The 16456-nt window shown below is 31.8% G+C and overlaps 1 protein-coding gene across 1 annotated transcript; it reads right to left on the reverse strand.

The window, feature by feature from the left end:
• Window positions 1-2357: 2357 nt before the first annotated feature.
• Window positions 2358-12313, reverse strand: LOC134263514 (histone-lysine N-methyltransferase PRDM9-like). The gene is made up of 5 exons (XM_062745865.1): window positions 12232-12313; window positions 10182-10370; window positions 9867-9983; window positions 8800-8870; window positions 2358-2513 (listed from the first exon to the last, which is right to left on the reverse strand). Exons 2-5 carry the CDS (start codon window positions 10336-10338, stop codon window positions 2358-2360), a joined length of 501 nt encoding a protein of 166 aa, XP_062601849.1. The 5' UTR covers window positions 10339-10370; window positions 12232-12313.
• Window positions 12314-16456: the final 4143 nt, after the last annotated feature.

A 16456-nucleotide genomic window follows, 5' to 3' on the forward strand; every position in this document is an offset into this window, starting at 1 on the left:
ATATCCACTAGTTAAACATTATTACATACAAGTATTACAACACCTTACAAAAGTACAATACATCTGTCCTTTTCAAGTGCGAATAATCAATAGAAACGCGTGCTTCGATTAGAAACCGTGGCGCGAAAAATCGACCCACTTTTCCCCGCCCTATCGATTCGTTAATTTTCGTTTTTATCTATTGTTTTTCTTTCTTTGTCAATATTATTATAAATTCATTAGGGCATTAAGATATGTCTGCTTCTAAACATATAGCAAAGTACAAACATTTTCAACCAGACAGGATTCTGAATAAACTCGGATAGATTTATAGAGAATTTAAAATTTCCACTAAGTTTCCATATGGAAAAGAATTTATGTTGTATCGGATGTGAAGGTTAATAAGTTTACTTTATACTTATCTCATAAATTAATGCTTTAATTAAGCGTTAACGAAAATGTCTAAAGAATTTATTAAAGGGAAGCATTGCAGATATTTTAAAAGGACAACTTCAGTGGCATAGAAAAGAGAAGTATACTTCCCTGCCGTTAAAAATTTCGTAAAAAATAAACAAAGTTGTATTTGTGTTTTTGAAAGTGTATGTTTTAATGTCACTGATGGATTATGTCTGCCTCCAAGAGAAGTAATAGTGTTACTAGATCCCGCACCTCATCTGATTCAAACTCCGGACAAAGCACCCCAGGACACGGAACTAAAACTCCACGCTCATCTGCCAAATCCAGAATTTCATTTGCACGGTAAGTGATTGAGTGTTATATTTATTCAAAATAAAGATAATGTCTATAAAATGTTGACACGTGATCACCTTCCCCAGTTTTAGATTACATCATCTCCAAATAAATTTAAACAATAAAATGCTTTCTTTGTTTGTTATTACTGGAATAAACGGTCGCAGCTATTGCAGGAAAAAAAATGATGATTTTTTTCTGCAACAGCTGCTTCCGTTAATTCCAGTAATAACAAACAAAGCAGGACATTTTATTGTTTATATTTATATTTGTTTAAATAATCATTTAAAGAGGCTAGAATTAAAAAGATTATTAATTGTATTAATGATGCGAACGTCTTTATATACGCTTCATTGATAGAACAGCCACTGAGCAAGAAGTCTGTACAGGCGACATGCCTGTAGTTCAAGCAGTGATTAACGCAATGGGTTTTCTTAAGAAATAATGGAGAAAATATTCAGTGGATGTAAATATTACTTGTATTAATCTTTAGTTTTAGTTTTGGATTTATTTCCATACCAAAATTATTTAATTAGGAATTTTAATCATTTTTTGGCGAAAGCTTTTTTTTTTTTTTTTCCCGAACAGAAGGGTCAATTTTCCTTCTTTTTATTTTAATTTTGGTAAAAGACGCAACAATATACTGCATACACGGCTTCAGCACAATTGCGTGCTAAACGCTGATCTTTATAGATGTAATATAATATCTAGTCCACTATGTTCCTGCGGTAAGGTAGAAAATACACATCATTATTTTTTCTCGTGCCCTAACTACAACGAGGCCAGGATAGAGTTTTTTTTGATACGTTCTTGAGATTTAATAAAGTCCATATTGTTGACATTCAGACTTTACTCTGGGGGGATACATCACTCAGTAGTGCTGAAAATGAGTATCTATTTTCTATTGTACATTCTTATATTCAGCATTCTGGTATATTTAACTGATTGTACACATTTCTTAAAACTATGTGTATAAACAATAATGTAGCAGTCTATATATGTCCACAATGAGAGTTTATTTAATTTACTTGTTATTTATCTTGTACAAACTGTTGAACACTTCTAATTCATCCTGTTATAATATCTCATGTAGGGAGAGGGCGATTTAAGTTTTTAGAACTTGTGCCCAATCCACTGTATATATTTTGTGCAATAAAATATGTTCAAACCAAACCTTCTTTCGAAGTATTCAGTTTTAAGTTTGGATTCCTGATTCAGCCTGCCCACAGAGTAGTTTGTGCAGTGAAATGTTCTACGCTGTTCCTAAATCATATATACTAAATTTACTGTCGTGAATTCCGTCATCATATTTGGCAAATATATTAAATAGATGGTGAAAGTCCTTGAAATAAAATAGCCCAATATAAGATTAAAATTAGCACTATTTTAGTAATATCTATAAATTAACATCACAACCCCCACTTTTAATTTTATTTTCTGCATATATATGACAATTTCATGTTTTCTCTACTTGATTTCAGAAAAATGTCATTACTTTCAATTGATTTTATTGTATTTCATAAACTATGAGTACTACCAACAAAATTATTTAAACTGACTGATACCTTTGATTATGTACTAGACTTCAAACTATCTAACATATCCTTCATTAACCTGCTGAATCACTATCAATTCATTATAAGCCGGGTGATCGTCACAGCCCCAATATAACACCAATAAAATTGAATGAAATCATTAAGTCTTGCAAAATTAAGTCTTTGTTGTACTCGAAGTGGATATTTACGTGACTCTGTTTTGTTGGTCTCTTTTATTGTCTTGTCAGTCTAAAAATGAATTATTAATAGCACATTATTATGATACTAGCTACATGTAGTACATGTATCCACGTGTTCTACGTTTGCTCCACTTTAATTCAAAATAAAAAGAACATTTATTTACCTGTATTATGATAGTAGCTAGCTAGTATCCATAAAGTAATTGTGTTCTACAAATGCACCACTCAACATTTCATTCTGTATTTTACATGTACATGGTATTAAGTGAAAAAAATGCTACTCTTTCTTAGTGAGTTTGCTACTTCAAAATTCCACAACATATATGATCAAATTTATTGAATATATATTCTAATTGATATATTGATATATAAATGCTACCCTGATTAAATTATTTTGTATCACATGGCCATCTGAGAATTAGTGATGTTTTTCAACTCAGTTAATTACACCTGCACTCAAATTAAGATTACTGTATAATAATGTTTCCATTTTGGTTTTTTCTATCCTGACTCCATTAAATATATATATATACATGTATATATATACAAGTGTATAAAGTGTATAAGATGTGTTGGCCATGGGGTGTCCTGATACTGTAGATCATGCACTCAATTTTTGCGACACCTTATTTTCGCAAGATACATGTAGTCATTGATCGACTCTTTATTAGCAAGACAAAATTTTCACGAATAAAAATTGTGTTCATTGCTTTATATAATCTTAAGGAACTCTATCAAACGCGAGAATGAAATTTTTGCGAGCATATCTTATCATCTCGTGTACTTGCGCGAAAATAAAGTTCTTGCGAATAAAAAGTGATCTACAGTAGTTGTCTGTCTCACAGTCTGTTACCCTTGTCAGCCCCATCTCTTATCTGTCAATCCTTAATTTACTGGTACTTTACTTATCACAGAATAAACTCTGGTGAGGCTTTTACAGATTCCTAATATTGCAAAGTGCCATTGTCAAGTGTACTTTCTATATTAATTTGATGAGACATTATACATTGGGGTGTCACATTAATAAGCAAATTTTTTTTAATATAACAAATTATATTAGGAGTACAGTATTCGCAACTCCTCCTAGCTATAAAAGAATGACTCTTCATAACATTGCGATCTGGCCCCTTTTTAAACACGGATTTTTGCCTTTTCAAATCAGAACATTGACATATTTTAGCTAAAATGTACAAGTATGGTATGAATACAAACACTTCAAAATCCTTTTGATAGAGAGACTCTCAATATATACAAAATATCAATGAAATAAAATTGCATACATCAGTGCCAAATCTCAACTTCGCCATTGTGGCTATGTAGGTCATTCACTGATTGTATTATTTGAATAAGGAGGCGGAGCGTCAATCAAGCGTGCGAATAGTTTGAATATATTATCGAGTGTTCGACGTGTACTTAATATAGTTTTTAAGTGATATCTTATTAAACAACTAAACAATCTTAAAAACCCCTCACCTTTTCTTCGGGCTTGGGACCGACAATAATATTATGTAATAATTTTGGCAGGTTTAGGATTTGTTTTTACTGCTTAGCTTTTAAACGAGTATATCAATGAAATAATTCTTTTTGAAATTCGTTGAAATAAAATGTAAACACAATGATATGGTGTCTGTAAACATAATGTCTTACAAACGATGGTATTTTTAGGACTTAGGAAAGTATTTTTAAGATTTTACAGTAACCTAGCTTACTCACAGTATATATTTCTCAAGGGATAATTATTTTAATTCAAAAGCGATAATAATTTCGTTAAAGTTTTTTTTACACGTAGAATTGATTATCAATAGCTTATAATTTTGCAAAAAAACTGAGTGTTCCAACAAATATATGTATGCGGTTGAATATTGATAGAAAGCCAGGATAATGCTGATCTTTAATTATGCGTTCATTGGACAAGTGAGAGGGGCATACACGTGCTTTTTCGTGCAATATAAAATTATGTTTAAGAAATACCTGTCCACAGGCTTTCTTAGAAACAGTTTTCATTGACTTTTTACGAAATATGCAAATAGCACATTTGTTTGACTTTGTGTCGATGTAAAATGTTTTAACTTCAACATTGCCCCCATAAGTCTGAAGCTTCCCCCTATTCATATCGAGGGTGCATTTTGTGCAGATGTGGTCATCCCCCGTGACCTTTCCTCCCGTAATATGCGCTAATTCAGTCCTCCGTACTTCGTTTATCTTTCCCGATTAGATTTATTTGTGCTCTTTTTACAAACAACACAGTTTATACTTTTAGGCATGGTGAATACTAGTAAGTGTTTTCCGATTGTAACAGTGTATAATGACGGTTTTTACAGAAAAAAGGACTATAATTTTTAATATCTTCCAGCAGTTTGAGTGAGAGTTTATTTAAAACAGACGCACGTGTATAATATATAAACACAGTAAAAAGCAGAATCAACGATACCTAAAGAGAATTTTTAATTATGTTTAATAAATATATGCAGTGATTAACTAACAGAAACTAACCCCCCCCCCCCCCCCCCCCCCCGAAGTAGATCGATATATACTTACCGAAAGAAAAAACAAACAAACGGAAAATGGCAAAAATAACGCTCAATAACAGGTAAATAAAACAATTCAACCTTGGAAATAGATAAATCAAGTTTGCACTCCTCCAAAATACATGTTTTTTTTCAAATAGAAGGGTTGTCCAAGTTTTTTAGCCGATGGAATATTAGATTTGACAATGGATAGCTTGCAGACACTCTATAGACACTATGTCGAAATGGTGTGCTCAAAGCGTGAAAGTGGATAGATTTAAATCACATGTTCAATGCTTTGTTATTCATGAGGTCAAAGACGGGTTGAACTTTGTAAACAAGGTAGCTTTCAGGGATTTATCAAGGCTGTTTTTACTACCGGTAAACGGTACCTTTCCCCTCTTGAAAAAGGTGAAAAATTCCCCTTTTTCAGATAGAAAAGTCTCCAATTAAACGGAGAATATTTAAAACATCGTACTGAAATTTTCCGTTTTTGTCCGATTGAAGTTTAACAGCATATCCTAATTCACAATCCTAGTCATTCAAGGGCTTTTAAAAGCGAGAGTAGATTATTCAAGCTTCGATTCTAGTTGATATTGATCGGTAAACATGTGCCATGTCCATGATGTCAAAATATACGTATGCGATTGCAGAGTTATGAAAAGTGTAGATGAGTAAGATGGAGCTTAAATCACTATGAATTGGAAGAATGGAGTAACAACAAAAACAATGTTAGTAGTGAAACATAAAAGACAGAATTGATTTGTGATAGACATTGAGAGAAAAAATTTAATAAAGTACTGACTTGGTTCAAATTTTTTTTTTGTTAATATTTTGTCTCAAAAGTAAAGTTTTTATGGCCTTCGTAAAGGTCTACAAATGACCCTCAGAAGCTCTAAGAATGCAGGATTTTGCTCCATTTATTTAAAAATTTTCAGGGGGGGGGGGCATGCCCCCGGACCCCCCTTCGCGCCTCCGGCGCTCAGATCGAGCCTGCGGCTCTCATTTTTCCCCTTTACTTATAAAACGGTAGTAAAACAAAATAGCTAGATAAATCCCTGGCTTTACTATAGAGACAAGTACCCATGATTTTGAGGTTTTTGGAAAAATAACACATGAGCGCACGATTGTTTCAATTTCTTTCATGGATGTAAATGATTAGTATTACTTTTTACGTTGTCCATAAAAACAGCAAATTGAAACATCTATGCGCTCATATAAAAAATTGGCTTACAAAATGGGGGTGTGGCCTAAAGTCTATGAGAAATTGATGTAAACAATGTACCCCTGCTATATTAATTAGAAAAATACCGAATTACAGTTTATAAAAGCAAATTTTTAAATTGAAATTAATAAACTACAATGTTTAATGGAAAGATTAGGGCAAAATTATGTAAAAAATCTGCAAGTTATATTTTTGCAAATATTTGGGGGGCCAAATGTGGACGTTTAAACGATTCATTCTTTAGAGACTTCCAAGGAATTTTTATCACATTATGTCATTGTTAACCTCCTATTGACCTATTGTACATTTTGATTAGGGATATATTTAGGGTTTTCCATGTATAACAATACATGGACACTGCCAGCACTCCTTCTGTAATACCTGGCATACCCATCACTTGGAAGAGCAAATTCTTATCGAGATAATTGCATGGTTTTACTTTTTATTTGCTTAACTTTAAAAACTATGGATAATTATTTCCTTATTATCTTCTACATACTCAAGTCAACTTTGAAAACAAGGGGGAGTACTCTAAGTTTTTATACATGTAAATTATATTTCCTTAACCAGAAGTCTCTGTCGAGACTGTAGCTCTACTGGTTTATACTTAAAACAAAGGAAGAGAAAAGTAGCAGTTGGGACTTAAAACTTTAAAACAGCAATAAATAGAAAATGATCCTTGCCACTCATCAAAATAAAAACTGATGCAGAGAACTATGTATCTTAGTATAGTCTACTTGTGCGCCAAGTTATATTGAAATCAGACCAAAACTGTAGTAGGAGTAGTATTTTGAAAGAATTTCACAGAAATTTCTACTTTTAGCAACCAAGGCAACACCGTTCATCGAAATCAAAAACCGATGCATAGAATTATGTATCTTAGTGTAGTCTACTTGTGTGCCAAGTTATATTGAAATCGAACCAAAACTGTCGGAGGAGTAGCATTTTGAAACAATTTTACAGAAATTTCTATTTTTAGTAACCATGGCAACACCGTTCACTGAAATCAAAAAACCGATGCACAGAATTATGTATCTTAGTGTAGTTTACTTGTGTGCCAAGTTATATTGAAATCGGACCAAAATTGTAGGAGGAGTAGCATTTTGAAACAAATTCACAAAAATTTCTATTTTTAGTAACCTCGGCAACACCGTTCACCGAAATCAAAAACTGATGCACAGAATTATGTATCTTAGTGTAGTTTACTTGTGTGCCAAGTAATATTGAAATCCAACCAAAACTGTAGGAGGAGTATCATTTTGAAACAATTTCACAGAAATTTCTATTTTTAGTAACCATGGCAACACCGTTCACCGAAATCAAAAACCGATGCACAGATTTATGTATCTTAGTGTAGTCTACTTGTGTGCCAAGTTATATTGAAATCGGACCAAAACTGTAGGAGAAGTAGCATTTTGAAAAATTGTTTACAGACAGATAGACAGACAGACGGACAGACAGACGGATTGACGACGGACGCATTACTATTGCATAAGCTCTTCTGGTCTCTGACCAGTAGAGCTAAAAATGGAGTGCTGCCGATGTATACTTTAACTATTTTTTATTCATTTATTTTGGAAGATTTAGATATTTTGAATGTTACAGAATCTACACAAGTCATGCAGTAATCAATAGTATTGTACATAATAAAATATATAACCAGAAGTCTCTGTTGAGACTGAAGCTCTACTGGTTTTTACTTAAAGCAAAGGAAGAATAAAGTACTTAAGCAGTTGGGAATTGAAACTTTTAATTATCCAAGGTAATAATGTTCATTGAAGTCAAAAACGGATATAAAGAATTATGTACCTTAGTGTAGTCTACTTGTGTGCCAAGTTATATTGAAATCAGACCAAAACTGTACGAGGAGTAGAATTTTGAAAGAATCTCACAGAAATTTTTATTTTTAGTAACAACGCCAACACCGTTCTTCGAAATCAAAAACCAATAAACAGAATTATGTATCTTAGTGTAGTCTACTTATATGCCAAGTTATATTGAAATCAAACCAAAACTGTAGGAGGAGTAGCATTTTGAAAGAATCTCACAGAAATTTCTATTTTTAGTAACAACGCCAACACCGTTCGTTGCAATCAAAAAACAGATACACAGAATTATGTATCTTAGTGTGGTCTACTTGTGTGCCAAGTTATTTTGAAATCAGAACAAATCTGTAGGAGGAGTAGCATTTTGAAAGAATTTCACAGAAATTTTATTTTTTAACACCGCCAACACTGTTTAGTAATCAAAATCCGATACACAGAATTATGTACGTATAATCATATATGCCAAGTTATATTGAAATTAAACCAAAACTGTAGGAGGAGTAGCATTTTGAAAGAATCTCACAGAAATTTCTATTTTTAGTAACAACGCCAACATCGTTCGTCGAAATAAAAATCCGATACACAGAATTATGTATCTTAGTGTAGTCTACTTGTGTGCCAAGTTATATTTAAATCAGATCAAAACTGTAGGAGGAGTAGCATTTTGAAAAATTGTTTACAGACAGACATGCTTTAAACCAATCAGATTGACTGTATAATTCTGAAGGATAAATTAATATACATTATGTCGATCAATACAGACCAATCTTCCCATACCTTCGCTTTTCTGGGTCTTTTTTCCTTTTGCTCCTTTACTGGTACTGAAAATCTAACTGTCTGTTTCTTTTCTATAGATAAAAAAAACTAAACCTTGATGTTTAATTTTACATGAAATGGTATACTGGTATTTAATCCTAAACATTATCAATGCATAAAAAAAATTATTTAAAAATTATAAATCATAGCATACATTGCACCTCTCTTTAATTTAATATTTTATAATTCAAAACTTTTAATAAATAAATTAGGCTACCTAAATTTAATTCCTTGGTTCTCAGGCCAATTTCCTCCAAAAAAAGATGCGGGAGGGCGGCATTTTATTTTTCATTTTATTGTCAATAAAGTAGATGAGGGGGGTATTTTTTTTTATTTTAATTTCCGAATTTTCTTTAACATAAAGATAATTTTTTTAATCACAGATATATACTTTTCATTTCTGGTCAAAATTTCTGCTTTATCCATTGCTTAACAGAGTGTACACATCATAGGTAATGTCCTCAAATGTATTTTCAAACGAAGTTACGCCAAAATCTCATTGTAAATGGCTACCGGAAGTGATATTTGAATACTAAACTACGATACAAATGAGGTCAGAATTTTTTTCCCGGATTGGTCTCCGCAACACCAACTTTTTATTTTTATCAAAAATACAATAAAATTTGCAATGCTGCTACCTCAAAACGGATGCGCGCGGGCCTGAGAACCGAGATATCAATTTTATATGGACTTAATTCAAGAATATTTAATCCTGTTAAATACCATTATTTCAGTCTCCATATTTTGATAATTTAAGGTATCATTGAAGCAAATTAAAAAAGTCAAGATATTTACCAAAATAGTGCAGGATACTAATAAAAATGCAAATTCCAGCAATATTTATACATGGTTAGAATCTGTGAAATACTGTGCTATGCAATGACAGTGAACATGTCATTATGAACCAACTAAAGAGGAAATTCAGGGCAAATTAGAGGGAGTGAACCAGAAAAAAACAAAAGAGAGAAAACTGTGCAAGAACTGTCAGTGAGTAGTGTAGTAATAGTAAAATATTTCAGGTACTGTACCCCTCGCAGACTTGTAAGGCGTCCATTCCTCATCGCTGTCCGATTCTACTTTCTTTGGTTTTCTTTTTGCTCGAGATCTGGGTCCCTTCATAAACTCAGGCATCACTGCTGGTAATCCTGAAATTATTAAATATATATATAAATCAATTACGAAATTGCTAATTAGTGCATTTGAAGTTAACCATTAAACATATACATTGGATCATAATACACAGTGCCTGGAGTTGTACCCCTTTTGCTGCAACTTCAGATCATTTTCAAATATAAATCTTTGGAAGAAATATTATATACTTTTAATCTTTAAGTTGAACATACCAACAGCCAGCATTATTTCGTAATTCTTCCTCATGTTTTTGTATCTAAGCAGTTCCACTTCAGAGAGTTTGGCCAGCTCAGCCTTGGAGAAGTATCCCTCTATACTGTACTCTCTGTTCTCCAGTTCTCTGATCACTTCATCACTGGGGAAATCCATTTTTCCGCTGAACAATCTTTTAATTTTAAAGTCTACAAAAAGTAAATTAAATTTCAAATATTGTACTATATTATAGCACAATCTCTTATTTTCAAAAAAAAAGTGTTCAAGATTTTACAATTATAAGTCAAACGTGAAATAAGCCCTTGTTTCTATTAAAGCCCCATTCTTATTTCAAAATGATCAGAAATATGTGTGAAAATAAGTACTTTTAATGCTTTATTTATATTTTAAAAATCTTGTCTTTCCTTTCAATACTTTGTGTGCAGATGGAATGATGAACTTTCATAATGCCTGTTGCATAGTGTTTAGTTTTAAAACAAGCCTTACTATGTAGCATGTGTGTCATGCAGCCCTCATCCATGTTATTTATTCAAAAGTATAGGTCCACTCCCACCCCCACCTCCACCCCTTTTTCAAAAAAAATCCCCCTATGAACTTTTTTTCATTCTCAGTTTCTTCATCAGACATACACATATGCTTCCTTAACTAATATTATTCATTTTTTTTACAAGAAAGTTAAAATTCATACATATGCATACTGCTCCGTGCTCCCTTCTAGTGTTAAAGTTGTCAGACTAGGAATTGTACATTGTAATGGAGAGAGGACCCGGGAACTCCCCAGGAAATAACAAATATTCGTTTGAAATATTGGATGTCAAGAATGTCAGAAAAGTGAGACTTGGAAAGAAAGAAAAAAGTATTTGCTACGAAATAATTTCAAAGAAACGTTCACATAGAGACTGTTCGTTAAAAAACTTAACGGGGATTCTTAAAAAATTGAAATTGTAAATTGAAATATGCATGCTGAATTTAGCATAGAAAGAAGGCAATTTTAACAAAAATTAATAAAAGTCAGGAAAGGAGAATATATGATACAAAACCAATTTTAACTTGTGTTGAAAAAAGTGATTTTAGAAATTTACAAAAGACTTTTTAAAAAGAAAAAATTCAAAATTTTATCTTGAAAGACATTTTATTGCCATATATGCTTCTAATTTAGCAGTTAAAGCTGCTATATTTATTTATTTATTTATTCAAGTTTATAAATTATTATTTAGATAAGATATTATTATAGATTTAAAAAATATAAAATATATATAGTCAATAGAATTCAAATTTACTTATACAACATGCATATTTAGAGGATGAAAACTTGCAGGAAGTGGAAAAATATTTCTTGCAAAACTGTATACAAACTATACTTGATGAAGAATTTCATAATGATATACATGTATTATTAAAAAGATTTTGAAAAAATTGAAAAAATATTTTGAGAATATGTTTATATAGAGGATATACAAATAAAAAATGATGTTCTACTGCCAGTTAATAAGTCAAGGGAATTTTTACAAATTGAAATACAAAATTTTTCATCTCTTGGTATAATTGGGTTACAATAGTGCTCACAAATTACTGTAATTTGTGAGCACTTGTAACCCAATTATAAAAAGAGATGAAAGATTTTGGAAATGTAAAAATTTAAGTATGAAGATGAACATGATCATTTTTTATTTGTATTCCCTATATAATTAACTGGCTGTGGAATTTTGATAATTTTTTGATAATACAAGTTTTTCTCTGATATTTATTATATCCTTAAAAACTATATTCTCAAAATATTTTTTCAAATTATTTTCAAAATCATTTATTGATAATGCATTAGCATTTGAACAATAAATTAATAAAAGTATAGTTTGAATAACAGTTTTGCCAACATGTTTTTCCAAAAAAAGTTTAAAAATTATCTAAATATTTGTAAATATGGTGCATGTTGTAAAAGTAAGTTTGAATTCTCTTGATATATTTTCGACTTTTATAAAGTGCATATATTATTAAACATGCATTGTAACATAAACGAATAAATATTTTTGATTTTATGAGCAATTTTACCTGTTTATAGAACCAATATAGGCCTATACAATTTGTTCCAGTTCGGTGACGGGTGACCTTCTCGTTAGTCGAAGCAGACGACAGAAATATATATTTTTTGACTGCCGAACCCGATTTAATAAAATTGAGCGCGTGACTTTTCAATCGAACTCGGTGCGCAAAAAAATTTAAATATGAATTAAATCTAATTATTTTTTTTAAGCGGTCAATTTTTTTGTAAAGGAAAAAATTTATAAAATTCTCTTTTAATAGCCAATATGTCAGTGTTACAAAATTAAAATTAGATCATCTTCTATATCTCCCCCCCCCCCCACCCCATGATTTTGCCCCTATATATAGTATACTTTACAAAACATTGCTACTACGTACACGTGCACCTTTTTTATGCTTGTCATAAGAATTTTTTGGTAATTTATATTGCCCCAAACTGAAAATATTTGGATTTGCCCCCAATAATTTATTGCAGCCACGTAGTATCGTTTTTGGAGGGGTGTGTGGGAGCTAGAAGGAGTTTTTTTTATACTAATTTGAAGAGTTTGACAAGAAAAAAAGAGGTGAAATTTTCCACAGTCGAAGAAAATCCTATTCCGTGGGAAGGGGGGGGGGGTTAGATGCCAACTTTTTTTTATACCAACTTCTTTCAGTACCAATCTTTTAACCTACAATTATTTTATTTTATTACAAAAAGTTGGGGGGGGGGGGGCAACCAGATTTTAAATGAACATTAAGTAAAGTATTGTTTAAAAAAGTGGGGGCTGGGGGGGGGGGGGGGGAACCCCCCCCCCCCCCGCCCCGTTGCTACGTGCCTATATTGTAACTCTATCCTCAAAACATAATTAATGTTAAGTTAATTTTATTAATTCTCTCACTTGGTTGTGAAATTTAATAATGACAACGGACGTCCTTTCAATATAAACATTTTCTTTTCATTAAATTTCAATTGTTCGTGAGTATACGCCTGTCGCTATTTGTAATAGATAAGACTAAATACCAGATAAGTCCCAGATAAGCGGATCACTGGATATCAATGACGAGGTTTAACACTTCCTAAATCAACCTGTTATTGTATCACTTCCTTAAATCCTCGCTCTCATAACAATAAGTGAACATGCTATAGGGCAGGGTGGTCTTAAATCGTATATCATTCTTTTTTATGTTGAACTTTTACCTAATTTTTCGCAATTTCTAAAGTCAAGTACCACGTGGCTCTTACCCGTGTTCTTTATAAATGCATAAGTAAAAAAACATATAGCCGAAGAAAACGAAAGATTAAAAAGGAAAAAAAAAAGAAGTTTTTCAGATATATGATAAAAATTGCATCAAGTCATACATGTCATGAGTATAGCTAAAATAAGATTTTTTAAAAAGCCGTTGGACATTTAAACAATAAACAGACATTGTTGACAGCTTTGGACATAGAGCCTGATTGATGATAGAACTTTAACATGTGTCTCAGGAAAAGTTTGACCAGGTCGCTCCACTCTAAATATTGATTGATTTCTATCTGAAATGAAAGGAGACATTTGTTTATCTTAATTTTCGGTTGATTCTTTAAATCTCTTAAATTTCTAAAGGATTTGGGTATAACAACTATACCCCAACCCAATGTTTCAACTTTAATATTACATCTCTTATTGCTTGTACCTAAATCAGCGAAGATTTCGAAGGAATTTGTCACTGGGGTTTTTCTCGAGTGTTGTCGTGATCCTTGGACGCCTGATTTCTAAGAACTGGATTTTCGTACCGTTTTCGTAAGATTTTCTCAAGTGAGCATTTTCAAGAGATTTCTGTGAGATTTTGGATTTAAAAAAAACAAAAGAAACTAAAGCAAAATGACAACACAAAAATTGACTTTTCTAAGGTATGTGATTTTCTCTATCGTTTCACCATGTACATTTTGTAATTATGTTACAGTCGTAATTTTTTGGAATAGTTAACAAATTGTTTTAAAGTCTTTTCATAACATTTTTTTCCTTTAAACATTCAAAATATTGGAAACAATGGGATTTAAGCAAAAAAGCCATTCAATTTACACTTATCCCTTTGAAAAGGGTTATATGCTGAAGCGTTATTAGTTTCCATGTACGAAATCATTGAGGCAGTTCTAAAAGTTTCAGATTTCTTTTTATTAAATGAAGATTTTGATGAAACTTTTTCACTGCGTGAAATCGCTATGTTCAGTAACATTTACTTTAATTTAATCGGCTTACCAATAGATCTTAAATATCAATGAGCCATCTGCAAATTTCAGATCGAAAACTAATATTATCAATGCATGTACATTGATCAATAACTTATTATTGAATGATATCTTATAGGTCTACCTTCATTTCGTTGTAATATATAATTATAAGGTCCAAAGTAAAAAAAAGACTAACAAAACTAGATATAGTGAGTCTACCAATGTATCTTCTCCATGACGATATTTGTACTTTTCAAAGGATAGAACGACAATTGTTTTTACTGGAGATAAGTAACTAGTTATATGAATTACAGTAAAATTATTGGTAAAGCGTTTGATATACGTTTAAAATATATTTTTTTTAAAAATCGTGGGTTTTAAACAGAGATATATAATCTGGTTTACAAGAAATTAGGTGTAATAAATTTACCACTAATAAAACTTGACGCATTGTGTGTATGAAGAGAGAGAGAGAGAGAGAGAGAGAGAGAGAGAGAGAGAGTTACACTGAGAATAGTTGGTCCCTCTTTTTAATACAGAACTTTACTTTCCAGACTCAAATAAAACTATATTTTCTTTAGATCGACATATTATTTTCTGTTCCTGTTTTTCATTGTTTTATGAGAACCACTTTTTACAGTAAGCAATTACCATGATTGTGTGATTGCACCACTTATTGAACATCTACTACTATTAAAATGTAATAAACGTTTTAGTAATACTTGCATTTTACAGGTAAAATTGCAGCTTTTTACGAGAGAAAATATCGATAAAACATAAAACGAATTGGATCCTGGTTTCCACGTCGAATTTTGTTCATTTATAAAGACGGTGAATAGGGAACAGACATTCCCTTTGATTGTACAACAAATATTTATGTAATTCCCAATGCAATTATCTATCAATTAAGTTGTAAATTCTGGATACGGTGGTACATATGTATCACGGTGCTCGCGGTCGAAACACGTATCATGGCCGTAGGAACAGGGGAGGGGAGGGGGTTCGGTTGAAAATATAGGGTTGCCCCCTCCCCCACCTCCGCTCAAAATGAAATTGCTTCCTATGGGTCTGAGTATTGCTGATCTTATTTTATGAAAATGTCCATTGAAGGGCCATTAGGATGTACATGCATCTGAATTGTGGATCCATCTACTGGTGGAATTAGGAGAGGGAGGAGGGTCCCCCTTTGTCTCCAATATATACATAAGATTTGATTAATTATTAATTTGGATTTGGCCCATATTCCTAGATGCGCCACTGCAATCCCCCTTTTCGATTAAAGCATATAAAACACGGATTCTTACTAAATTACTTAGTCCTCTTTTTACATATAGAATAGTAAGTAAATGTCCTTCCACGTTTTCAAACCTATAGAACATCTGAAAATCTTCATTTTTACAGAACCAAATTGTTAGAACCCTAAGGATATTCAAAACAAATAAAGATCAGGGATGGGCTTAAGTCACTGTACAGCAAATATCATCGGACAGACAAAAATCCAGCTCCTGGGTTCAGATTTTGTGTGCCAAAAGTTTTTTCAACGTACGTCAATGACCAATTTTAAATGGCTGTGATCTTGCTGCCAAAATATATAAAACTGTATACTTCTTCTATTCTGTTGCTGATTGCTTTAAGTTCCTTATCTATCTTTATATTTATTAACTTTCTATTTTTTACATATACTTATAACTTATATCTCGTCCAAAACATAAAATTGTATCTGAAGAAATTGATATGAACCTTTGACAACTAATAAAGTATTTTGATAATTTAAAAGAAAATATTAACTGCAAATAACACATAGACAGTTTTGACTGTGTGCATATCCTTTTATCGAAAAATTATTAGTTCGTACCTGATGAAATTGTGAGTTAGTAAAGTGATGTCAAATCTGAAAAAGTGAAGTATATTCTTATAGTTTTGTTTTTAGTATGTTAATGAAAAAATAAAGTTGTTATTAAAATAAAAAAAAAATCACATTTGTGAAACCCACAAGCCAGTCTATACTTTGATATATACAGAAGGCAGGACAAGAGAAATGTG

The sequence above is a fragment of the Saccostrea cucullata genome, unplaced genomic scaffold (assembly GCF_032062105.1).
Source record: "Saccostrea cucullata isolate Sc308-1 unplaced genomic scaffold, CSIRO_AGI_Scuc_v1 ctg1150, whole genome shotgun sequence".
NCBI lineage: Eukaryota > Metazoa > Mollusca > Bivalvia > Ostreida > Ostreidae > Saccostrea > Saccostrea cuccullata.

Coding starts and splice junctions, on each gene's coding strand:
- LOC134263514 (XM_062745865.1), bottom strand. CDS start 10,338: ATGGATTTCCCCAGTGATGAAGTGATCAGAGAACTGGAGAACAGAGAG. Junction 8,871..9,866: donor GCCTTACAAGTCTGCGAGGG/GTACAGTACCTG, acceptor TTTTATCTATAG/AAAAGAAACAGACAGTTAGA. Junction 2,514..8,799: donor AAAGACCCAGAAAAGCGAAG/GTATGGGAAGAT, acceptor ATTCATTTTTAG/ACTGACAAGACAATAAAAGA.